The following is a 26964-nucleotide window of genomic DNA, read 5'->3' as shown; positions in this document are numbered from 1 at the left end:
AAGTCTTACTTTAAACCAGAACTTTTAAAATTATTACATTTAAAGCAATGAGTCACTACAGCCAATCTAAACTTATCGCCAGATTATATTCTAACATTTTAATGTTAAATCAGTTTTTGGCAACTTAAAAACACATTTTCAGAGAAACACACCAATAAATAGTGATTGGTTTCCTTAATATGGTCAACAAAAGCCTCACTAGCCCATAGTGTAGTCTGAGCTGACTACTGGGAACAGAGGTGATGTCATAGAAGTGGCTTACTTCCATCTTTCTAAATATAGTTTTAGACTTTTCTTTCCTTTTCTTTTTTTTTGGTACATGTGTGGTATCAAACCCAAGGCCTTGTGCATGCTAAGCAAGTGCTCTACCTTATCCTCAGCTCACAGACAATGTGTTGGGGGTGTATTTTCTTTAATAAGCTACTGATGATCATTTACTCTGAAAGGCATTGGATTATCAGAAATATCTTGCTAATACCAATTTTCACAAATTTGGCTATCAAAGTCTGATTTAGTGAAGTAGTAGGTAGTCACTTCAGTTACTATCGGTTAGCATAATAGATATTCTATTGTTTACCTATTCTCAGTGTGAGAGTCAGAATTGGAAACCACCACTGACAACTAGTTAGATTTCAGAGGTAGGACTGAAGTTATAAAAGCTAACTGTCCCAGAAGAGTGAGTGAGAGTCCTTTGTTTTATAAGATGTCTCTAAAGTCTTTACCCAGAGCATCAATTCAGCAGATTACTGTGGCAGCCTTCTTCAGAATGGGCAAGACACCTCAGGTTTTTAAATGGCCAGGTTGTGAGAGGCATGTTTATGGTGATCTTGGCAGACCTAACAAAATTACTATTCTCCTCAGGCCTATGCTAACATCAATTGGGATAAATAGTAGTTCAAACAACCAGTGAGATTACTTGATGTGAATATGTTTGCCAAGGCATCAGTGAGGCAGAATAAAAAACTTGGTCAATACCCATGACTGTGGGGCCAGATGAGGCAGTGTCTGGGCTTTGGGGCAAAGTGGAAAATTTCACTGCCACAAAATGTTAGATAAGATTGGCTTTCCTCCTGTCTTACTGTAGAGAGCAATGTAACATTTCACTTGGCAGAGCACAACAGCCATATACCTGAAATTTATAAAGACTGTTGCTGAAAGGGTAACCTACACCCTATCAAATGTGAAACTGAGAGTAGTGATTTTTCTCAAATGTGGCATTTTAGAAAGATCATGGGGCTGGAAATGTGGCTCAGTGGTAGAGCACTTGCTTAGCATGCCCAAAGCCCTGCGCTTAATCCCCAGCACCACAAAACACAAAAGCAAACAAATAAAAAAAACCAAAGTCACCAAGAAAGATCATCTAACCAAATTATGTGGTAGCCCATGCCAATTTTAAAAAGTTCATAGTCTTGATAAAGGAAAAAGAATAAACAGATAAAGAGAAAGAAAGAAATCACCCAATAGCTATAGAACCTAGACTCTCCTACCACTAGCTACCTTCTGTTACTGAAAATAGAAAATGACCACACACAATTCCCTAGAGTCCTAAAAGTAAGTGCTGGAAATGTGAAACAATAGATCCAATATGAAACTACAATGAGTCAGCAACAGGCTTGTGAAATTGTAAACTGAGAAGTCATAGCAAGAGGCTAAAATGTCCAGTCTCCAAGAGAAGCAGCCTAAAAACCCTTGCATTAAAACAAACAAACAAACAAACAAAAAAACGAAAGCAAAAAAACAGAAGCATTTCCACAGAATCAAGACACTTTTGGTTCACTTTTTGCCTGATCCCATCTTTGAACAGAATGTGCTGTAAGCAAAGCTGCAAAGCCTAGCATGACTTTCCTGCGGGAGAAGGCAGAGCTTCTGAAGAATTCTGGCCATTTGGAGTTGTCTTCCCTGCCCCATGCAAACTAAAATAAAAAGGATTAAGGTAAACCTTCCATACATATTCCTTTAAGAAACAAGCAATAGAGTGATACTATAAAAAGCAAGAAAAAGAGAATGGATTAGTATTTCAGGTGTGTTAGGGAAACATAGTCGAGAAATACCCTTTGGCAGACTGAAGAAGAAAGCATATATCACCTCATCCCAGTGGAAGGAAAGAACAGGTTCTTATTGCTCCAAACAGATTGAATAAGATCAAATAAGATGACAAAACACACATCAGTAAAGTCTGTTCTAAAGAGATAACCCAAGATCAAATCAAATCACCGAGGATGGCATTAAAATCCTGAGTTAGGTTATTATAGAGAATACTGAGATACAAGATTTAATGTAAAAATGCTATACAAAATAAAGTACAGCCCCCCCTAACAACTCTGACAAGCACTTAGGAACATGATTACATTTCAGAAGAGGGAAAGAGATAAGGATCAGGGACTGGGGTTGTGGCTCAATGGTATAGTGCTTGCCTAGCACGTGCAAGGTATTGGGTTCAATCCTCAGCACCAGATAAAAATAAATAAATAAAAAACAACATTTTTTTTTTTTTTTTAAAGAAGTTGTACCTTAAAAAAGAGAGAAGGTGGAGAAGGGGTGAAGGGAGGGAGAGAGAGACTAGAAAAGAATTTTCAAAAAGGAGCAAGCAATAACTAGAAGTAAAGGAGACAGGCATGGTGGCACACACCTGAATCTCAGCTATTTGGGAGGCTGAGGCAGGAGAACCATAGTTCAGGGCCAGCCTGAACAACTTAGCAAGATCCTGTGTCAAATTAAAAAAATAAAAAGTTTGGTGGTAGAGTGCCTCTGAGTTCAATCCCCAGTACTGTAGGGGGGAAAAAAAAAGTGGTGAAGGAGCCAGAAAACAAGGGAAAAGGAAAGGAGAAAGGGTAAAAGAATGGCAATTTTAAGTACATGTATATATGGAAAGCACGAATACACACCCCTAAAGGGTAATTCTTACCCCATAAAACTTTCTTTAAACCCTCTCTTTTATTATGTGACATGGTTTATATAGGGATAGATAAAATATTACATATACACATATACACAGTCACAGATTGGACATACCACATACATGTTAACACATAAATGTGAATCTACTTGACATATTTATCAACTACACAACACAAGCAATCAGAATACAGCAGAGCCCTTTTCCATGCTGGTTTAGGTATTAGTCTGTTAGTTGCTCCATAGTGGAAGTTCAGGGAAAAAGGTATAAAAGTAGCAAATACAAGGATAGGAAAATGATCAGAATCAATTTTTTAAAAAACTATGGTGAGTAATCGAAGGCTTGCAGATATTGGGAGAGCTAACTCAAAACAGTAGAATCTTGGTAAGAATAATGAGCTTTGTGACTCACTAACAGAGAGCTTTCAATTGCCATATTCCCACCTGTCCCAACCCTGACTTCAAAGCTCCTCCAGAGAACTGTCATTAGTAGGCCTGTTTGGTGGTTCCCTGGAAGATCACACTTGCCTGTCTGTCCTTTAACTCTACCCTTCCTCCACTTTGATGAACTCAGAAAATTTATTCCACAGTAAAAGGAAATGCTTCAAACTCCACTCACATCCTCTAAAAGTTTAACTCCCCTGATGCAAACAAAATGAATAAACAGAGCCAGGCGCAGTGAAGACCTGTAATCCCAGGCTACTTCGAGAGGATGAGGTGGGAAGATTGTTAGGTCTGAAGCCAGCCTTGACAACTTAGGGAGGCTCTGCCACAAAAATAAAAAGGGTTGAGGACATAGTTTGGTGGTATGGAACCCCTGGGTTCAATCCCTAGTACCATCAAAAAAAGAGCAAACAGCCTTACAGCATGAGTGAGGACAATGTAAGTTCTATACTGTCTACTCTATCTACTTTCCTCTTTAGTCATGGAGCTCAACCTTGTACAATCTCCCAAATTCCACTCCTCTGACAGTTCGAAATAAGGCTTCTTTTGGACTTTCCTGAAAGCAAACACTATCACCTCCAGACTACAAAGAATCATTGCAGCCAGGTCCCACAGCTGAGATTCTAAATCAGTAGAATTAAAACTGTATTTTTAAAATGATTTTTCTGATGATTAGCCAAGTTGAATGAATGCAAGAAAGACTAAAACCTCCAATTCTAGCTTCTTCAAAGCCAATTCCTTCTTTCTCAAATATGTGAAATCAGTTGATTGCTTAGTCTCCATTTCTTGGCTATGAAATAGGAGTTGTGATTCAATCCTCTGCATGGGATCAAGTGACATTCTGTATAACAATGTGCCTCTTAAGGAAAACCTGGTACTATCAAATACTACACTCAAGTGATTAAAACATGGAGATGTCAACTGCTATCATGGCAAGGAAATCTGTCAACACTATAATATTACCCACAACTCCTCCACTCCAATACAAATTTATAGTGCCTGCATGATGTCAGTGTATAAGCAACTTCCATACACTAGAGCCTTGGTCTATTTTTCTGTCCCTGACTTCCTAGAAAGAATCCGACTCCCTGAATTAAAATTTCCTTTTAGCTTTTCAGTTTCCTGCAAGAATCTCACTTTAGGGATTTTCTAAGACAGAAAGGGAAGCCATGGTTCACCCTACTTAGTTGTTATTACTTAGGAAGAACTTAAACGATCACAATTAGAAAAATAGATGTAATTATGTTTTCATCATACAACTAATTCATGAAGCCTACTACATACAAGGAAACTTCCTAGATAGCAACAGCATAAAAAGAAGTATAAATTCTTCTCAGTTTCCCCAACAAACTAACTAGGTGGCACAACTAATAAACTTTTAAAAGATGGGTTTGTACTACAATTACTTTAAAAAACTTTTATAGCAGCATTATTCCTAATAGAAATAAAGTGGCAGTAATCTACACAGCCATCAACTTATGCAGGAAAAAATAAAATGTGATATAGCCATGTGACAGAATATTATTCAGTAATAAAAAGAAGTGAAGTATTGTGAATTGAGCAGCTATGAACATTGATGTGGCTACATCACTGTAGTATGCTGGTTTAAAGTCCTTTGGGTATAAACCAAGGAGTAGGATAGCTGGGTCAAATGGTGGGTCCATTCCAAGTTTTTTGAGGAATCTCCATACTACCTTCCAGAGTGGCTGCACCAATTTGCAACTCCGCCAGCAATGTATGAGTGTGCCTTTTTCCCCAGGTTCATGCCAACACTTATTATTGCTTGTGTTAATGTTCATAGCTGCTCATTCCACAATAGCTAGATTGTGGAACCAATGGAGATGCCCTTCAATTGATGACTGGATAAAGAAACTGTGGTATATATACAGCCATAAAGAAGAATAAAATTACAGCATTTGCTGGTTAAATGGATGAAGTTAGAGAATAGCATGCTAAGTGAAATAGGCCAAGCCCAAAAAACCAAAGGTCGAATGTTTTCTCTGATAAGTGGATGACGATATATAATGAGGTGGGGTGGGAGGTCAGGGGAAGAGCAGAATGAAGGAACTTTGGATGGTGTAGAGGAAAATGAGGTGGGAGGGGGTGGGGGAAGGAAAGTTAGTAGAGTGAGACAGACAGTATTACCCTATGTATAAGTATGATTACATGAATGGTGTGAATCTACATTGTGTACAACCATAGAAATGAAAAGCTGTACCCCATTTGTGTACAATGAATCAAAATGCAGCCTGTAAAAATAAAAAGTTAAATTAAAAAAAAGAGAAAGTTTTGATACATGTTACAGCTTGGATAAACCAAGTTAAATTTAGGAAGCTAGTCACACAGGATAAGAATAAGGATGGCAAGTTTAAGGCCAGGCTGGGCAACTTAATGATACCCTGTTTCATAATTAAAAAGGGTAAGGGATGTAGCTCAGTGAAAGAGTAGCCCTGGGTTCAATTCCTAGTAGTGGGGGGAGGGGCAGTGCTGGGGCAGAGCAATCAGTTACAAAGGACCATATATTGCATGACTCTACTTATATGAAATGTTTGAAATAGACAAATCCATAAACAGCAGTGAACTGAGTTGCCTAGGAGAAGAGTAAGGAAAAACAAGGACTGGCTACTAATGAGCATGTAATTCCTTTTTAGGATGATGAAAGTTTGAGGCCAGCCTCTACAACTTAGGAACACTGTCTAAAAAGGGTGTCAAGCACGGTAGCATACACCTGTAATCCCAGTAACTCGAAAGGTTGAGGCAGAGGAGGATCACAAGTTCAAGGCTAGCTTAGGCAACTCAGTGAGACCGTGTCTCAAAATAAAAAGAACTAGGGATGCAGTCAATGGTAAAGCATCCCTGAGTTCAATCCCTAGTACCAAAAAATGAAACCATATAATAAATAAATGAAAATGGCTAGAGAGAGCTCAGTGATAGAGCATCCATGGTTCAATCCCCAGTCCTGCAAAAAAAAAAAAAAAAAAAAAAAACACTTCTCCAATAATAGAATTTATCATTGTACAATGGAATAGAACAAAACAATGAGAATGAAAAACTATTGCTACCTGTGACCATACAGATGAACATCACTAACATTGGACAAAAGGTCAACACAAAAAGAGTACATAACTTATGTTTCCATTTAAATACAATTCAAAAATGGGCAAAAACGAACTATGGGGAAAAAAAAAAAACCAAAAAAAAAAAAAAAAAAACGAACTATGGAGTTAAAAATCAGGATAGTGGTTACCACCAAATGGCAAAGTGGACAAGGCAGTAAAGGACATGAAGGAGATTTGAGGGGTACTGGTAATGCTTGCTATACTCTGAATACCAATTACACAGGCATGTTAAGTTTTAAAAATTTATGTATCTGAGTACTTACACAGCTTGTGCATTTTTCTGGATCTTATATTTCCAAAATATTTACCCTAAGAGATGTGTCTACCACTAACAACAAAAAACAAAAGCCCAAATGTGTAAAATAGCATGAACTTCTGAAAGAGGGCATCTATTTCTAATAATTCACCTCTCCAGTGCTCTGAATCTATGGGGGACCAGAAAATAGTCAATAATCAAGAATACATCCCATCTTCATTCTAGAAAAGATGAATTGCTCTAAACAAAAAGAATAATTCCAGGGCTGCTCACCTGGGCCTTTTCTCTCTTTGCTCTAATCAGTGTGTCTTGGTAATGCTGGGCTACTTCTGCAATGACTCCTTCAAGTTTAGCTGCAGGAATTTGCAGGGCCTGCAGAGTCTTTTGGGCATCACCTTCGTCCAGGGCTTCATTAATTAGACCAATGGCCAAAATCCCTAGATACACAAAGAAAAAAAGGTTATTTTTTTAAATTATGAAATTTAGAAACAAATCAATTCTATCCAGGCATGGAGGTGCACACCTATAGTCATAGTCACTCAGGAGACTGAGGGGGAAGGATCACTTGAAGCCACAAGCTCAAAATCAGCATACACAACACAGCGAGACTCCTTTTCTTTTTTTCCCACATTACTTATTGGCACATTATAATAATACATAATGGTGAGATTTGTTGTTACATATTAGTAACATGCACACAATAGAACAATAAAATTTGGCCAATTCGGCTGAAACCCCATCCTAAAAATAAAATTTGAAACATGCTAATCATACATCCATCAGAGTAGCCATGAATCAGACTACCATTTGTTATCCATTAAGAAGCACTTTTTTAAAAAAATAATTTAGTGTTTATTTAATCTAACCTCCCTCATACTCATTCCTATTGAAAGCTAAAATTCTTTTTTAAAAAAATTTTTAGTTCTTCCAATTAAAAGTGATGAGGATTTTTGATGAAACTGGCTTTATAGTTTTCAGGTATATTCAAATACGTAATCAAAATCACTTCTGACTCACAAAAAGTCAGAATATAAAGGATTTTACAAAGTTAACTAATTCAATATTTTTATAGAAGAAAAGAGAAAAGTTCAAGAACCTTTTCTCTAAGATTGTCCATCAAACAAGAGGCAGATGGAAGATTTAAACCTACCCCCCGACACCACCATCACCATTCCATGGCAAATCTCTTTCCCTCCATGTGAGTTTAGTATTTCTCATAGGAAATTTAAAAAATTTAAATTAGAAGTATTTGTTCTTGGGCTGGGGATATAGCTCAGTTGATAGAGTGCTTGCCTTGCAAGCCCAAGGCCCTGGGTTCAATCCCCAGCACTGCAAAAAAAAAAAAAAGAGAGAGAGAAAGTATTTGTTCTTCAGGTATTTTAGGCAACTGTGTATTTTTATAAGGACTCTGTTATACAGTTCAAAATCTGGCTGGTCTTTGTGCCTGGTTCCTGGGAGGGAGCCCCTATAATCCTTGGAATAAGCCGAGTGACAGTTTTATCTATGTTCTTTAGGGTGGGTCCTCATACCACAACCACATTTATGCTAACCAACAACTGCTAGTAGGTCTCTAGGTAATTTGAGGATGAGGGCTGACCCATCTGGAAAGATCAACCACATTATTGTTAAGACTGGGGCTTGGAGTCATGTGAAACCAGCCTGGCCTCCTGATTGCCAGGAAGGGGAAGCAGACTAGGTACTGAGTTTAATCATATGGCCAATTAATTCAATCAACCACGTGTAAGTAATGAAGCCCAAATAATAACTGTGGATACCCAAAACTCAGGTGAGTTTCTCTGGTGTGTGATATAGGTCAATATCAGGAAGTAGACACATCCTGAAGGGACAGAGCCTTGTATTTGAGACCCTCCCAGATATTGCCCTACGGGTCTCTTCTTTTGGTTGGTCCTAATTTATATCCTTTGTAATAAAACTATTATCATAAGTCTAGCACTTTTTCCAGTTCTGAGTCATTCTAGCTAACTATTGAACCTGAGGAAGGACAGAACCCCTAAATTTATAGCCAGCTGTTCACAAGTGCAATAACCTAGGAACCCCTGGAACTTAAGTAAAGTCTGAAGCAAGGAGTCTTGTAGAGGATAGTGGTCTTGACCTAAGTAACCTAATTCCAGGTAGTTAACAGTTAATGGCAGAACTATTTATGTATATATTTAAAACAGCATTTAACAGTAACAGATCATGTTCAATTCAACTCCTGAAAACATTTTTTATTCTTCCTTTTTTTTTTTTTTTTTTGGCAGTACTAGGAATTGAACCCAGGGCCCCATGCATGTTAAACAAGTGTTCTGCCCAGTTCCTCAAATTCATTTATTAATTCATACTTAATTACAGCAACTGCCTATGTTTTGAAAACAATATAAAATCTTAGCTTTTTTTGGGGGGTGGGGGTGGTACTGGGGATTGAACTCAGGGGCACTCGATCACTGAGTCACATCTCAGCCCTATTTTGTATTTTATTTAGAGATAGGGTCTCAATGAGTTGCTTAGTGCCTTGCTTTTGCTGAGGCTGGGTTTGAACTCGAGATCCTACTGCCTTAGCCTCCCGAGCAATACAGGTACAGGTACCTGGCCCAATCTTGGCTTTTGAGCTTTATAAATATTTTTCTCTCAAAAGTTATTCAAGCAGTGATATGCAGAACCAGCTCATGGAACTGCAACATCTTTAATAGTGACACTATCTAAGGGGCAGGATGATTACTCACGCTCATGTTCCTCTTGCACCACCAGGTTCACGTGGTCTACACAAGCTTGGATATCATTCCATGTGATGAATTCATTATTCTCTGCATGTGCCTGAGCTTTCAGTTTCATCAACTCATCGAGATACCTGCCCCCAACCCCAATCAAGGAAAAAAAACTTTCAGAATTATAACATAAATGAGAAGACTAAGAAACAAAGTACTCAATAAACAAAAATCTCTAGGGTACCCCAGCTGTTTGATATAATCTATAGGCAAGTTTTGGGACTGAGGAGTTACCTTAAACAAAGTGTGAAAATGTAAGGAAATCACTTTTTCAATAGCTGGTTATATATTCTAATTTCTAAGTATGACTATCTCTAATTCTAGAATCTGGGGCAGCAACTGAAGCAATTCCTCTGACATAAAAGGGAAGAGCTGGGTGTGTAGCTCAGTGGTAGAGTACTTGCCTAGCACACATGAGATCCTAGACTAAATTCCCAGCACCCCCTCAACCATAGACAAATGAGCTAATCAATGTATAAGCAATGACAGATCAACAAATCATCAATCAGCAACTATTAAAGTGCTGACTTAAGCAAAAATGTTCTATTGGGTTAAAAATATTATGTGAATGTTTAGTGGGAAAGGGGCATTTTGATGTTGTAAAAGGTTCAAAAAGAAATGATGTCCTGTTGATAAAGGAAAAAAGAAATATGCAATAGTGTTTAAACTGTTTCCCTGATCCAAGGATCAATTTTAGAATCTCAAATAGAAGGAAAAATAGATTTTATATTTCTTTTGATATGAAATACACATCACAAAAATGGTCAAGTAAATCACGTTAAGCCTTTAGATCCAATTTCTAATTTATAAGAATAAGCCAAATATGAGAAAGCAGCTAGAACTATACATAAGATGGGGTATTTCATAGGACAACTAGTCCCATCTCATTAACAAATCAGTGTCACGAAAAAGAGGACCTATTCTAGATTAAAAGAAACTTAAGGGACACAAGCCAGATGCCACACATGGTCCTGGTCTAGATCCTAGTTTGAACAAACCAGCTACAAAGGACAGTCTGGGAACAACTGAACAAGAATGAAAAAAGACTAGATTTAGAAGACATTAAAGAAGTACTAATACTGCTGATAATAGAGTGTTACTTCAGGTATATAACAAATTTAGACAAGCACATATATTTAGGAGGGGATCATCATGGTATCTGTAATGTACTGTAAATCCTTCAGCATAATACAGGACAAAAGGGAAAAAAAAGAAAAAAACAGAACAACAACAACAAAAAAGGATGATTACACTATAGTCATAATGCTTGCAGAGAAGACAGACAAAAGGCTATGTAATGGACTCAATTCATTTCCTGCAGGCACCCACCTCTGACAGTTCTCTTCCTCAATGTTGGTAAGGCCTGTAACTGAACTGCTCAACTGCTTCCACACTGTACTCATGTCTCCTGATTCCAGTGCCCTGTTGATTAGGGCCACCGATGATAGCATTTCCACAGCAACAGAGAGTTCTGGATGGGTGAGGTTATGCTGTACAGAAAGAGAGAAGGAAAACAGTGAGGTATTCTCCAATACCAAGAGAGACGGAAATTTAACAAAACTATAAGAAAAGTAAGTTTCTGGAAAACCATTCTACCCAAGCACACTAAGATGTAGGTATTAAACTTGCTTCTACCCTGTTTTGATCACAGTCAGGAGAGGCTTGGTTAACTTACTTCAGGACTCTGTTGCTGCAGAGTAGCCAGCTCCTTCTGATAAAGATCAGCTGCAAATGGATACACCTGGGGCAGCTGGGCTTCAGGATTCATTAGTTCCAAAACAGTCTTCTCAGCAACACCCTTCTGGATTGCAGCATTAATTGCTGCCACTGCTGCCAATCCTGTGCAGAAAATAGGAGGTCAGAAATGCAGCAGGCTCAGACAGCCCTGTGGGGAAGGAGGTGACAATTTTCACAGAGCTATGAAACATCAGGTTATGAAGTTTGAAGTGGATCTTTTATCTTTAAAATATTGCTTCTTTTGCATGATGAATGAAATGTATGATATGTGAACCATATTTCAATATAGCTGTTCAAAAAAAGGGCAGCCTCCTAATCATTCTCCTCATCCATGTTTTCTTTCCACTCAGTTCATCCCATATGCCACTACTGTCTCTACCTAAAACTTCTCTTCCTTCCCTAGGAGTCCAACAAATACCCACATCTTATGCAGCCATTCAAAGCTTCCCACAGTCTTTCCAACACTTTATCCAACATTATTCAACCCAAAACATCTATAAAAATGTTATTCTAATCACCATTCCCTTAAATGAATTGCTCACAACCTGCACTTCTGCTCCTACTTTCTTCCTTATTGTCTCACATAAGAAACATTCTTCTTTTTTCTCATTCACAATTCAAATTTTACCAATCTTGTGTCTCCTCCTCTAGATATTTCCCTAACCGACAGCTTATTGGCCAAAGTAACCCTACATAAACTCTAGTTCTACTTTTTAAAACTGGAAGAACCCTACTACCTCCCAAAGTTCCTGACAGTTATTATGGCCAATAGGTTTGGGGCAGAGGGTGAAGGGTAACAAATGCTAATCTTACACCCTTATTGACATGAAGCCCCAACCTTCCTCCCTTCCCTAAATATTTCAGTGGACACCCAGCTGAGAGGACTTACTTCTCTGATATTGCTGGGCAGCAATGTTTGCAGCATCTACTCCAGACTGCAGCTCCTCTTTCTGCAGGGGATCAGTCTGACCACTCTGAGAAAAGCAAAGAACATTTATGAAAATATGACTCATGCCTATGCCTCTAGATCTGACAGTTTTCATATCTTAACAGCAGAGGGACAGAGAACCACAGACACAAATGACAGCTCCAGGCTATATGGATCCAAGTGACAGCTTGGTTACAGCCAAATCTGGGATAGAGTGACTTTCCATATATCAGTATATTTTAAAAACTATTTTGTAAAAAGCATCAAAATGTTCTGAGAAAATGTTTATAGAATCATTAGCATATTATTGCTGCTTTCTCTAACCAATATATGTTGAGAATTTGTAAAACATGTACTTGCCCTTATTTAGACAAAAAAAGAAACTCCTTCAAGTTTGTTTTTTTAAACAAACAAAAAACCCACAAAATTCAATTCCACACAATCTACCTGTAGAGAAAATTAAGTGTTTTCCCAGCATTAACCAGGGAAAACTAGTGAGGGGTGTGTGTTTGTTTTAAAGTGGAAATTCCCAAAGTAATAATGTAAAAATATTCAGATTTTGTTTTCTCTCAAAGGCTTTTTCTCAGAGAGGAGCAGGACAGCTGAAGTGAAGAGGTGGTTAGATTCAGGGTGAGTATCATTTATTTTAAAAGAGGATTCACAGCTCTAAAAGCAAAAGAGGACTGAGGATAATGTGTACTTTACCTGAGGATAGTTTTTGTCAACTAATTTACATGATGGAAAAAAGCTATATTAGGAATAAGAAAAGACCACATAAATATCTTTAAATGACAGCATGGGATCCAAATGAATGTAAAGAGCTAGGTATGGTGATGCACACCTGTAATTCCAGTGATTAGGGAGGCTGAGGCAGTAGGATGGCAAATTCAATGCCAGCCTCAGTAAACTAGTGAGACCCTCAGCAACTCAGACCCTGTCTCAAAATAAAAAATAAAAAGTGCTAGAGATGTGGCTCAGTGATTAAATGACCCTGGGTTCAATGCCCAGTATCAAAGACAAACAAAGAAAAATCAAATGGACATACAGGAACTCTTGCAGGTTCCACCCAGAGTATGTTTACCTGTCTCTTCTGCTGCTTATCACTTAGGAGCTGCTTGAAATACCAGTCACTGTTCTGTTGCTGCAGTCCTCGCAAACCCAGAGCAGGGGATTGTAGAGCCTTGAACAAGGCCAGGGCACCTCCCTGCTCTAAAGCCAAGTCAATGTTTGCTAATGCAGAAAATGCTGAGGAGGAAGAAAAAGACAAAAACTTAAAAAAAAAAGATACTGTGTTAGTATAGCCTCAATCTCAGTTCCAGATTAGGGAAATATTACTTGGCCTTTATTCTGTAGTATCTCAGAAGCATAAGATTTTAGGATTAGAAGAGAAATTTTTTTTTTTTTTTTGCTTTTATTGGTACATTATAGTTGTGTATAATAGCTGGCTTCATTTTGACATAATCACTCATGCATGGAATTTAATTTACTCCATTTCAGTCCCCAGTGTCCCCTACTTTTCCTCCCCCTATTTCCCTTCTATTTCAGTGGTCTACCTTCCACTCATTTATATATTTAATTGGTACTTTATAAATATACACAAAGATAGAATTCACTGTGGTATATTTATACATGTACATAACATAATTTTGTCAAATTAATTCTGCATTTCCTCCTCTTTCCCATCAATCTCCTACTCTGATCTTCCCTGTCTTTATCATATCTTACTGCCTCTACCCTCATTTTATTCCCCTTACTTTGCTCTAGCTTCTATATATGGGAGAGAACATTTGACCCTTCATTTTCTGAATCCTGTTTATTTCACTTAGCATGATGTTCTCCAATTTAATCCATTTACTGACAAATGCCATAATTTTCTTCTTTATGGCTGAATAAAATTCCACTGTGTCTTAGAAGATAATCTTAAAGTTATCAAGTCCAGGAGGTCTTAACCAGGCTATTCACCAAATTCCATACAGATTCCTAAGCCACTCCCAAGCCTACTTAAAAGTTTCCAGATGTAGACAGATTAGCACTGACATGGGCACTAATAGAGCTACTAATCCAGACTAATATGATGTCTAAAATCCCTCTAAAATGTCCAATAGTTGAACAGATCATGTTTATAGACTATAATTTTGTTTCAAAGACTTTTTAAAGTTCCCACTCTAGCATCTACTTCCTCTAGCTTCCTGTAAAAATGAACTCCTTACCAAGAGCCTGAGTTTCTTCAACCATTCTTATACAGCATCATTTGAATCATTTGAATCCATTCATTATCCTGATATCTCCTGAACACACTCAACCCAAGGCAATCAGTGTCCAGGCATCAAGGTGATCTGTCCTGTGCAGAGTGGAAGAGGCTGTCTTCCCCGCTCAACATTTTCTATTTCTAGTCACAGACCTCAATGTCATACAAGTTCTTTAATGCAACATCTAACAGTGGAAACCCAGACATTCCTTCATCTGAAAATGCTAGTAAAGATACATTCCTAATAGGGTGATTTTATTTATTTATTTATTTATTTATTTATAGGCATAATATCTCACTATGTTGCTCAGGCTGTTTCAAACTCATGGGGTTCAAGCAATCTTCCTGCCCCAGCCTCCCAAATGCTGTGGAATACAGGCTCATGTCACTGTGCCTAGCTCACAGTGTGATTTTTAGGGTTAAATGAAATATACATGAAAGCACTTCATATATTATAAAATAAATAAGGTGTTATTAAGTTCAAAGATAGAATAATTTCTGATTTCAGAAATTATAGCCATTTGGAAATATACTTCAGTATTTTTAGTTTCTTTATTCTTTTTTAGAAAAAAATGGAGTATTATCCCACTTCCACCCAACTCAGAGATGAACATCTGATTTTATCACCAAAGTAGCAAAAGGAAACCAATAAAATACCAAAAATCAAAATATCTGGGTCATCACAAAACTTGTTAATTTTAAATGATTTCATTTTTAAAAAAGCAACTATTAACATAGTTCTTAGAAAGGCAAAACAACCCAAGCGAACATAAAGTCTTAAATAAAATGGAAAATGGTTGCCCTTCTCTCGGAGAAGACCTAGTCTCTCCCTTGCAAGTGTCCCCTTTTCCTTTTTCTATCACTTCAATAAACTTCTGCCTGTTACTTTTGGAGTAAAGGGTAGGTGGAAACATCAGGGGAGGAGTAGAACTAATAAAACCAAAAGGTAAAAGAAAGAAAAAAAAACTGTTCTGAATTTATGATCTCATTGTAGGTTCCTGGGAGACTGCTTATTTCTTCCTAATGATTATGCCTGCAATTCAACTAACTGAACCTTATGCCAAGGTATATATGATCTTCTCGAATCATAGCTGAAGGTCTATATGGCCATTATTCCTTCCACAATATTCACTGTGGCCCTACTATATGCTGTCAAAACAGCAGTTAACAAATATCCCCCATCCTCATGGAGGTTTTATCTTATTTTTATTATTATTTTATAGTAGGGGGCAGAAAATAAAATTGATACTGGTAGCAACCAAATTTTGTCTAGGTATGGGCTATAGAATCTGAGTATCTGCTATAAAAGCCTCTAATCAATTATGCTTTCTCTGGAAGCATAAATTTATCACTTAAATATGTAAAAATGTAAATGAACATTTACTGACATTTATATTGCAAAGATGATGAAGTTTACAACGTTATTTAAGTACATTCTCTCATTGAACTTTAATTCTCTAACTTTAATTTTCTTATCCTACTTAACAAAAAATAAAATAACATTTTCTGGTTTCTAACTACTCAGCCTGCAGCTTTCCTCTGGAGCAGTGTTAATGAGCAGTGTTGCTGGCTCTCATGCCCAAGCAAAAAACTATAATTACATTAAGATGACAAAGTCCCTATATCTTCCTAAGGACATAACATTCTTTTGCCTCACACTTTCTCTGCAATTAGGAAAAGACCGTCCTCTTTACAGGGAATTCTGCCTTATCCTCATCCTCTTATCTTTCCTAAGAATCTCAGTAAATATTTGCATGCACTGAAAACCTATCCCAATCTTGAGCAGAAATCACCCTTCCCTTTTTTATGACTGTACCTCATACACCTTTGCTATCTTACTATAATCAAGCTGCCCTGAAATTATTCCTTTGTATGGCTACCTTCCCCACTATATTGAGAGTTTGAGAACTTCTGTGACCATATCAGAACAATGTGCATAGAACACTGAAAACATGCATTGTTGATTATTTCCTTATATGTTTATAACTCTCATATAATTAGCAAGGTAAAGCAATAAAGGTTATAAAACCCCAAACAATATTGTAAGAAAAATTTCCTAGAAAAGCAAAAAATATTTTATGCACTCTATGCAATAGGAAACATACTGGACTTTCTTCTCACACAGAGAAATAAGTATAAGGACAGTTCAGCTTATATTTGCTAACCTAAGTATTCATAGAAATCCAACACAAGAAATCAGTCATATTTGAATGGTACTACTACTCTGTTCAGAAGGTCATTATCCTAAATAAATGAACCAAAATGTAACAGGATAAATGGAATCTTGGTCAAGATTTAGACCTTTATATTAAATGGAGTTGATAAAATTCTTCAAAAATTCTCTCTAGATTAAGAGTATTAGTTCAAACAACAAATTAGAAGCTCCATAAGCAATGAAGACACTGATTACTATTACTACATTATTATCTTGAGCAAAACAAATTGAAGTCTGGTGTAATTGGTTAAAATAAAAAATTTTAATTCTTTCTAACACTATGCTGGGAACTATAAAAATTTCAAAAGAAGCAGAATAAGTAATCTCTAATTAAAAGAGTTTACAAAGATGTTAAAATTGAGGAGCTGAGAATCAATAAATGGGATGGATTCAAACTAAAGTTTTTTCTCAGCAAAGGATACAATCAATATTGTGAAAAGAGGACCCACAGAGCAAGAGAAAATCTTTTCCACATGCACTTCAGATAGAGCACTAATCTCCAAAATTTATAAAGAACTTACAAAACTTTACACCAAAAATACAAAGAATTCAATCAATCAAGGGGCCAAGGAACTGGACACTTTACAGAAGAAGATATACAGGCGATTAATAAGTACATGAAAAAGTGTTCAACATCTCTAGTAATTAGAGAAATGCAAATTAAAACTTCTCTAAGATTTCATCTTACTCCAATTAGAATGGCTATTATCAAGAACACAAACAGTAACAGATGTTGATGTGGATGTGGGGGAAAAGGCACACTTTTACATTGCTAGTGGAGTTGCAAATTGGTGCAGCCACTCTGGAAAGCAGTGTGGAGAATCCTCAGAAAACTTGATGGACTCACCTTTTGACCCAGTAATCCCACTCCTCAGTTTATACCCAAAGGACTTAAAATTAGCACAGTAACAGCCACATCAATGTTTATAGCAACTCAATTCACAATAGCTAGATTGTGGAACCAACCTAGATGCCCCTCAACAGATGAATGGATAAAGAAACTCTCTCTCTCTCTCTCTCTATATATATACACAATGGAATATTATTCAGCCAAAAAGAATAATAATATTATGGCATTTGCAGATAAATGGATGGAACTGGAGAATATCATGCTAAGTGAAATAAGCCAATCCCAAAAAACCAAAGACCGAATGTTTTCCCTGGTAAGTGGATGATGATATATAATGGGGGTCAGGGAGAGACGGGGGGAGAGAAGAATGGAGGAACTTTAGATTATGTAGAGGGAAATTGGGGGGGGTATGAAAAATGGTAGAATGAGACAGACATCATTACATGTATGATTACACAAATGGTATGACTCTACATCATGCACAACCATAGAAACGAAATGATGTACCCCATTTGTGTACAATGAATCAAAATGCAGTCTGTAAAAGAAAACTGAGGAGCTGGGCATGGTAGCCCACATCTGTAATCACAGATAGCTGAGAAGTTAAGGCAGAAGGATTCCAAGTTCAAGGCCTGCCTGAGTAACTCAGTGATAACCTATCTCAAAATATAAATTTAAGAAGCTGGGAGTGTGGCTCCATGACAGAAATCACCTGCCCTCCAATTTGCAATTCTTCTGGGGATGGGATTATAGGCGTGCTCCATCATGCCTGGCCAGAAAACACATTTTTAAAAAGTTTGTAACAGGATAAAAGAGCCAAACTGTAGCAAAAAAGACAGAGTCCAGAAGGCTTTGCAGGTGCAAGGCAAGGGCCATCTGAGGGCAACGAAAGTTGAAACAGGCACAGGAACACACAAGCCTATAATAAATAATCACTCCTAAACAAATCCACTAATGTCTAAAATAAATCCATTAAATATGTCTCTGTCTTTTGGTATTGGGGATTGAACCAAGGAGTGCTTAACAACTAAGCCACATCCCCAGCCCTTTTTTATATTTTATCCAGAGATGGGGTCTCAATGAGTTGCTTAGGGCTTCACTAAGTTGCTGAGGCTGATTTTGAACTCATGATCCTCCTGCCTCGGCCTCTTGAGGCATGCACCACTGTACCTAGCTAAACCATGTCTTAAGTCCAAGAATAGAACAACACTAACATTATTCTGTAATATTCCCTTAGGTGCCTAACTCAAGGACATACTTACTGTTGACTTTGTTTATATTGCCTTGAATTTCAGCTTGAGTGAGTAGCTCCTCATAAACGTCCCTTTCTCTCTCAGAGTTTTCTGTCTGAGGATGAGTAAAAAGTGTAATTAAATTAGCTCAGATCTCTAAGAAGACCACAGAAATACATTTGTACTTTCCACCACTACTTAACACAACCAAGAACAAGTATGGATGTGACTTCAATCCTTTGTAAAGAACAAAGCAGAATGCTGCTTGACTACAACTAAAAACATAACTAGATCTACTTGTTAATAAGCATGGGGATGTTGCAGAGCTGGACAAGTGAAGGAAATACTGGATAAACCCTGTGAGGCAGTGGGGCTAATGGCCCATATCCTTACCTCAGACCTGAGCAGAATGGGCATATGGAGGTACCAATCTTGGAGCTTCACTGGTGGCACATGCAGGGGGCTAGGCTGTAATTGCTAATCTAGAAACCAATATGGTACCTATTTTGAGGGTTGAAATTACTGCTCAATGATAAGAGATTCAAAGAATATTCTGAGAGTTGCCTTCATTTTATCATCTGGATACCTCCCCAAGAACTGAATCATTTCAATCACAAATTTCAAGGGGTGATTAAATTTGAGTGAAGTCTTATGAGATTCCTAGCCTCAGTTTTTTTCAAGTAAGAATCATTCAGCTAACTTCTATATAGTGATAACAATGGTTTAAAAAAAGAAAATCACCCCAGAGAGGCTGGGAAAGGAGAATGGCCTTATTGGGAAATCATGTTTCACAAGGGTAAAATTAATTTTTAATGGCCACGAATCCAAAACTTCATTCGCACAAAATTCAAGAAGAAAACAAGAAGTCAAAATAGAACCTAATACCAAGAAACTAGATACTATATAATTCCACTTACATGAAATTCTAGAAATGGTAAAATAAGTGATAAAAACAGGTTGGTAGTTGCCTGAAGGTAGGGTGGGCAGATGGAGATCGAATGCAAAGGGGAAGCAGGGAACTCTTCAGGGCTATAGTAAACCGGCCACATACATTTGTAAAACTCAAACTGTATACTTAAAATGCATGGATTTTACTGTATGTAAATTATACTTCAATAAAACTGATTTTTAAAGTGGATTCATACCAAATGATAGAAAAATATAAATTAATTATAATTTTTACCCTGTTTTTAGCATTTGTCATTTTGTCTTGCTTGGCCTGATAAAGTACATCCTGGTAAGTGGAAGCCAGAAGCTCTTCAAGATTTACAAGCATTGCATTGGGGTTTTTCAAAGCTGCAAATGTGTCAGCTGGAACTCTATGATCAATAGCTTCATTAATAGCAATAACAGCAGCATGTACTAAAAAAGAAAAGAGTTCAAAGCATAGAATACTGAAATTACTAAAGGATATACACTACAGATACAAAACAACCTTGCATCCCCTATTACAGAGAAAGACTCCTTTTTTCTGTACTGAGCTATGTCCCCAGCCCTGTTTATTATTTTTTAAATTTTAAGACATGGTCTCACTAAGTTGCTGAGGCTGGCCACAAACTTGCAATCCTTCTGCCTCAGTCTCACAAGTCAGTGGGATTACAGATGTGTCACCACGCCCAGCAAAAGGTTTCTTTTCATAGACCAGAGAAACAACACTTGGGGCTGGAGGAGTAGCTCCCTAGAATCCTGAAAACCTAGTCTCTTTCTTATGATGTACAAAGCCACAGCTCTGTCTGTGAGCAATGTTGAATTTGCAGTCACACAGGGAAATATTCATGAGAGAACACTGGAAGGAACATTTATTTTCTGTGGAAAATGTTCACCCTTAATGATCTAGTAAACACCATAAAGGGGGAAAAAAAAAAAAAAAAACCTCTTCAAAAGGCAATGAAATGTAGGACTTTCTAAATGTCTTTCTTTTAATAAACATTAATAAATTGATAATTTATTTCCAAATAACAATAGCACAGAAGACTATAATAATGTCTAAAATTCACATCTACGAACTTAAACTTGATGGTAGAATTCCTATTGTCCAAGATCATCACCATAGTATTAATTACAAGTGGTAGCAACAATCCCATTTGAATCTAGAAAATCTCTCTTCTTACATGCAGCTTCATCCACAGACAGTTCATTAGCCAGGATGCCCCCAATCTTGCTGAAGGCAGGCATCTGGATCCCATACTTTTCTAGTTCAATCTTCATGTTGTTGATTTCTTCTTCTACAGAAAAGAATGAAGACCCAGTCAAGCAAATAAAGTATCTTTTCACAACTCAGAGAAGGAAGCAGATTCCTCAACTATAAAACAGGAGAAAATGGCATCTACCCCTTAGAGTAATTAAAAGGATTTAGTGAAATAATATATGGAAGCACGTAACACAGCTACTATATAAAAAGCAATCAATAAACATTAATTAGGCATTAAATATTAACTATAAAGTGAGAAGGTCCTATGGGAAAGTTTTTCAGAACTGCTACTATGGTATTTCCTACAACTAATTTATAAATGGAAGCTTTAAAGGGAGCTCAACAAGTAAATCACAGTTATCTCAGTCTTTAAAATCCAAATCGCTAGCTGCTACTCAACAACTTTGTTTCTAAGACAGAAAGCCAAATGATAAAGAAAACAACATGTAAGGTTTGACCTTTGTCCCACATCTGGTCAACAACTTCCCTCGAAGGAAAAATATTGCAGATAAAAGCTTTCTTATCAATTCTTAAACTCCCAGGCCTAGAAAATAATCACCAGTTCAAAAGACTTGAATCTGTTTTATCCCTAAACAATATTAACCTCTGCTCTTTTTCTTCCCAAGCATCCTCTTCAAGCACCTGACTACAGAAAATATACATAATACTACGGGTTTGTCCCTAAAGGGTTCATATGTTAAAGGTTTAGTACTAGGTGCAATAATGTGAGAGGTGGTGGAACCTTTAAGAGGTGGTGCCTGTTGGGAAGTGCTTAAGCCACTGGTGATACTGCTCTCAGGATGAAGGCATTCCTGCTGTCTCATGCCTATAACTTAGACACCTATATCTTGAGTTAGTGCTCAGAAGACATTGTTATAAAAAGAGAAAGTCTGGCCCCACCTAGCTCTCTGGCTCCTCTCTTGCAAAGTGAGGACCTATTCACAGACGTATTTCTGCCATACCATCTGCTAGAGGTCAAACAAATGGGGTCACTGGGTCTAATATTTTCAGCCTACAAAACTACAAGCTAAATAAGCCTTTTCTCTCTCTTTCTCTCTCTCTCTCTCTCTCTGTGTGTGTGTGTGTGTGTGTGTGTGTGTGTGTGTGTGAGGGAGCAGTAACTGGGGTCTGAACCCAGGTCTACCACTGGATACATCCTTAGCCCTTTTATTTTTTGAGATAGTCTCACTAAATTACTGAATTGCCAAGACTGGCCTTAAACTTGGGATCCTCCCTTAGCCTCTGGAGTTGCTGGGATTACATGTGTGCACCAGTGTGCCTGGCAGCCTCTTTATAAAGTTAAAGGGTCTCAGGTAATTTGCTACAGGATTAAAAGTCTAATATATATAAAAACATCCACCCAAAGATGGTTAAACTTTAAAACTACTAAAATGCCATCTTTGCATCTTTTCATTCCCTACTCACTTGCCCTTGCTTTGCCCACAATAAAGGGAAGAACTTATAAACTTTCTTTTTACCATACATGAGCATTTAATGTTAAATGTTAACACAATTATATGTTTTATATATTACATATTAAAATTACTCTCAATTTACATATGAGAAAACAGATTCACTAATCATACCCATGTCATAAGTGAAAGAACACAGCCTGAAATTCCAAGTTCAGTATCTGTCCATCACACTAAGAAAAGCAAGTTATTTATATTTCTTTCATCATCTTTGCCAGAGTATTTTTAAAGCCCTAGTTCTTTAAAATTGGCATTGTTGACTTTCCAAGTTATTTCAAATAAATCAAACATTTCCTGCCAAGTTTAGACTCCTTACCTGTGAAGTCAACCTTTCCATATAGGTCTTGAATCTGAGGAGCCAGGCCTAGTTTAAACAGGTACAAACTAAAAGATATAATATGCAAGAGTTAGGCCTCCCAGTCTACCTACCTGCTGCTCTTAAAAAAGAAAATCTGGCAGACAGGGAAATCAGCAGACATAAATTCAAATCCAAATTCTGGCATAAATTTAATGTATAATTAGATGCTAGTATTAATTTTAATATAAATAATATTAGTGAGGTCTCTTGGTTTCTGTTTACCTTCCTATAATCAGTAAGTTTTAGGTGACACTTTAAAAATTGTCATGAAAACAAATGAGAGAGCAAATCTTACACTAAATTCATATTACTGATATAAAAGTTGAATTCAGGTAATTCAAGAGTTTTAAATAAAGTACATATTATGTATCTTTATTTTTTAAATTAAAAAAATAAAATAAAAAAACAAGGTTGGGGATATATCTCAGTTGGTAGAGTGCTTGCCTAGCATGCACAAGGCCCTGGGTTCAATCCCCAGCACCACCACAAAAAAAGAAAAAAAAAAAAAGTTTCACAAAATGAAATTTTTCTGTATGTATTTTTTTTATCCTGGGGATTGAACCCAGAGGAGTTTTATCACTGAGCTACATCCCTAGCCCTATTTATTTATGGACCCCAAGTCCTTTTTTATATTTTATTTAGAGTCAGGGTCTCACTAAGTTGCTTAGGGCCTCACTAAGTTGCTGAGGCTGACTTTGAACTCATGATTCTCCTGCCTCAGCCTCCCAAGTCTCTGGGACTACAGGTATGCACCACCGTGCCCAGTAGTAAGAGTATTCTCCAGGAATTTCTTCCCCTTTTATTCCCATTATGAAATAGAAAAGTGGTTGCCACATTTTAAAAAATTTAAGGACATTATTTTCATAGCTCAAGAAGCTATGAACTGTCACTTCTAATGACATTTAATGGTAAATTAAAGGTGTACAATGATACCACTGGCTGATATAAAAAGTAGGAATGTGGATACCATCTTTCTTATACCTTTCCTTACTTATCAGGTAATTATTAAGAGTATTTAATGGAAACACTGGAGCTATGAATAGAATCATAATGGCCACTCAGATACTCTAACCCAGCATAAAAAGCACTTAACTTCAAACCTGAAAATTAAAAATCCTAATAGTGAACATTGCTTTCCCGCCTTCACTCTTGCTGTCTCATGCCTATGACTTAGACACCTGTAACTGGTCAGTTTGCCATTAAGCTTAGACTTCTTTTCTTTTTCCTTATTTAAGTTATACTTTGTAGCAATGGCAAGAAGGAAGCTGTTAGTCAATCTAGATTCCAATTAACTTTGCTGAATGCAGAATAACATAGAAATCAATAAGCTAATCTTAAAGATTATTAATAAAAACTGTTACCACAGTTGATTAGCAAACAGAATCCATACACAATCCTTTATCTAAATTCTTTGAGCCAGACATGCTTCAGTGTAGAAATGTTTCAAATATTAAAAAGATTCTAGAGTGTACATGGTATTATAAAACATCCCCAGGATGCCTTGGGGCAGTACCCCTAACCAAACACATTACTTTTCTGCAGAGAAACATACAAGTATTCATAAATATTCTAAATAACCTCAATTAATCCTTATCAGGTTTTGCCAACAAATGAACTTGCACTAAAACTAAATTTTCAGAAATATTAAGGTTTTTTAAAATTTGGGGTAAGGGATTATGGGCCTATTTGACCCCAAAATGAATTCTTTTTTTGGAAATACTAGGGACCAAACCCAAGGCCTCCTGCATGATAAACAAGTGCTCTATCACTGAGCTACATACCCCCAGGTCCCCAACTGCATTCTCAGAATAGCAAAACGGGGGAAATGGAAAGTATACAAATATATTCAGAATAATATGTATCTTTCAGAGTAACTTAGCTTGACTGAAGGACAATGACCACCTCTTCAATAATGTCTTTAAAATGACTTTTAAAGGGGTGGGGGCAGGAAGAAAGCAGAAATAATGCTTCTTTGTCACTGTTGATCCGAAGGGAGGTGATGCTACCTCTAATACAGTGAGGTGCAAACCTGCCTAGAATGCTGTTGTGTCTTATGGTAAAAGAAGAAGCTCTGAAAGTTCAACACACTTCTACATATCATCAGGTATTGCCAACCCACTTTCAGGAAAAACACCATACGAGAGGAAAGAAACTATAAATCTCAAACCATAACACAGTGCTCTGTATAGACTTTTGAAGCATAGACAGCATATGCAAGAGAAATGAAAAACAATAGTGGACTTCCTCCCTTTGTCATTTTGACTCCATCATGAGAAATGTATGGTTAATTCTTCATCTGTATTTCAGAGAATTGAAACCTGGGACCCTGGTTATGGTTATTGGCTACAATACTAGTAGAGAGAAATTCTGCCAATTTAGCCTCTGCATCTGCTAAGTTCAGAAAACTATTTTAGGTATAGTCTTAATAAGGTTATTGACAAAAATTAAAATAAAAATTAAAGTTATTGCATTTAAATGTGAAGCTGTCCTGAATTCTACTCAATGGGTGTGAGATGCAGAAAGTGACTGCAGCTAAGTATAGAACACTCTTCTCCATGAGGACAAGGATGATGGTGACCATGATGATAACCCTGACAACAGGAGCTAAGATTCATTAAACGCCACATGCCAGAAAGTATGCTTATTGCTTGGAGTGAAATATTCTCAGTAAAATACTGCTTTGGAAGGAGTTCATCCTCAAAGCTCTCCTGGAGGTATACATTTTCTGGAAAGTCTCCAAATTAAAAAAAAAAAAAAAAAAAAAAAAAAAAAAGTTATCAACACTGACCTCATAGAACACTAAGCTAATCACAATACTTAGAATTTATCTGATTTTGACTCAGACGCATATTCTCAACACAAGATAAGTGGTAGTCCTCAGCTATATTCATTCTTTCGTGTGTTTCACATTGATTCCAGTGATATCCACATATGTGTGATCAAGAAACTGTAAACAGACGAGTTGTAGCTTAGTGGTAGAGTGTGTACTTAGCATGCACAAGGTCCTAGGTTCAAGTCCCATGGCCAAGAATAAAAATGAAAGGAAAAAAACCTACAAAAATAGGTTTCTTTTTTTCTTTTTTCTGTTTTTCTTTTTGGTAGCACCAATGATTGAACCCAGGGCCTTGAGCATACTATGTAAGCACTCTACCACTGAGTTATACCTCCAGTCCTTTTTATTCGAGTCAGGGTCTTTCTAAGTTGCTTAGGCTGACCTCAAACTTGTAAACCTCCTATCTCAGCCTCCTATGTAGCTGGGATTACAGGTATGTACCACCCCATGGAGTGACAACAGGCTTCTTATAGATCAATATTATACAATACATTCATTCATGTAATTAACATTTATTAAGCACATTCATAAGATGATATCTAAAAAGGGCAATCCAAGCAAAGAAATCTCACATTCATATCTCACTCACTTTTACTATCTTCTCCTTTAGTCCTGTGGCCATCAAATAAGTCTGCTGAAATACTACATTATTCTACACTACTGTAGTATACAACAGGCAACCCCTCTCTTCCCATTTCATCTCCCTCCAGATGTATCACCTTTTCCTTCCAATTGAGTACCTTGTGGATTCTAAACAAGGGACATGAAATTAAGTCATGTTCCCTATTTCCCATGAAACTGTGAAAAAAATCATTTCTTTCAGTTTCTATTAATATATTTATGTTGGTATAAAAATTATTTAATGAGTGAACAAATGTGTGTGGCAAGGACCTAGATGACTAAACAAAAGACTACACCCCGCATGAAATGCAGAGCTCACGGAGACACTATATTAGTAATGAAATATTATGCCATGTTTTTACAACAAAATTATCTGTTATTATGGGAATAAACAAATCCCTTCTCTCTACTCCCTGGAAAAACACAGCTGTTTCGCACCATTTTGTGAGGTTAGCAGTTTTCCCCTATTTGAAAATCCTGAAGCTGATGAAAAATGTGTTCATTTTTACCATGGACAAAGACACACACTCAAGTGAGATGTCATTACTAAATTGCTTATTTTACCAAGAAAATCTAATTACCTGAGTGCATGGATACAGTAAATACATCTTGGCATGTTCTTTCGATCATAGATATCTGTGGTTTCTGGGTAAAAAATCTAGAGGGAAATAAAAGGAGCAGAGTAAGCTATCCATCCACTGGTTTCATGTACTCATTTAGCAATCATCAAAAAAATAAATAAAACTATGGACAATTAGAAAACATTGTTGGCATTCAGCAAATCACTTCATTAGGTTGAA

The 26964-nt window shown here is 36.9% G+C and overlaps 1 protein-coding gene across 2 annotated transcripts in view; it reads right to left on the bottom strand.

Annotated features, from left to right (window-relative positions):
• Positions 1 to 26964, bottom strand: part of Iqgap1 (IQ motif containing GTPase activating protein 1) — a 106166-nt gene that overhangs the window by 38696 nt on the left and 40506 nt on the right. For both annotated transcript variants that reach the window (XM_047539549.1, XM_047539550.1), the window contains 11 exons: positions 26746 to 26822; positions 22669 to 22736; positions 20801 to 20914; positions 19873 to 20051; positions 18720 to 18804; positions 13226 to 13389; positions 12106 to 12190; positions 11155 to 11318; positions 10809 to 10969; positions 9438 to 9562; positions 6988 to 7151 (listed from right to left, as the gene is read on the bottom strand). In XM_047539549.1, coding sequence (XP_047395505.1) covers positions 6988 to 7151; positions 9438 to 9562; positions 10809 to 10969; positions 11155 to 11318; positions 12106 to 12190; positions 13226 to 13389; positions 18720 to 18804; positions 19873 to 20051; positions 20801 to 20914; positions 22669 to 22736; positions 26746 to 26822 — 1386 coding nt within the window. The remainder of the gene's footprint in view (positions 1 to 6987; positions 7152 to 9437; positions 9563 to 10808; positions 10970 to 11154; positions 11319 to 12105; positions 12191 to 13225; positions 13390 to 18719; positions 18805 to 19872; positions 20052 to 20800; positions 20915 to 22668; positions 22737 to 26745; positions 26823 to 26964) is intronic.

This window comes from Sciurus carolinensis, chromosome 2 (genome assembly GCF_902686445.1).
Source record: "Sciurus carolinensis chromosome 2, mSciCar1.2, whole genome shotgun sequence".
NCBI classification, from domain to species: Eukaryota; Metazoa; Chordata; class Mammalia; order Rodentia; family Sciuridae; genus Sciurus; species Sciurus carolinensis.
This window is presented reverse-complemented; position numbering and strand designations above follow the sequence as displayed.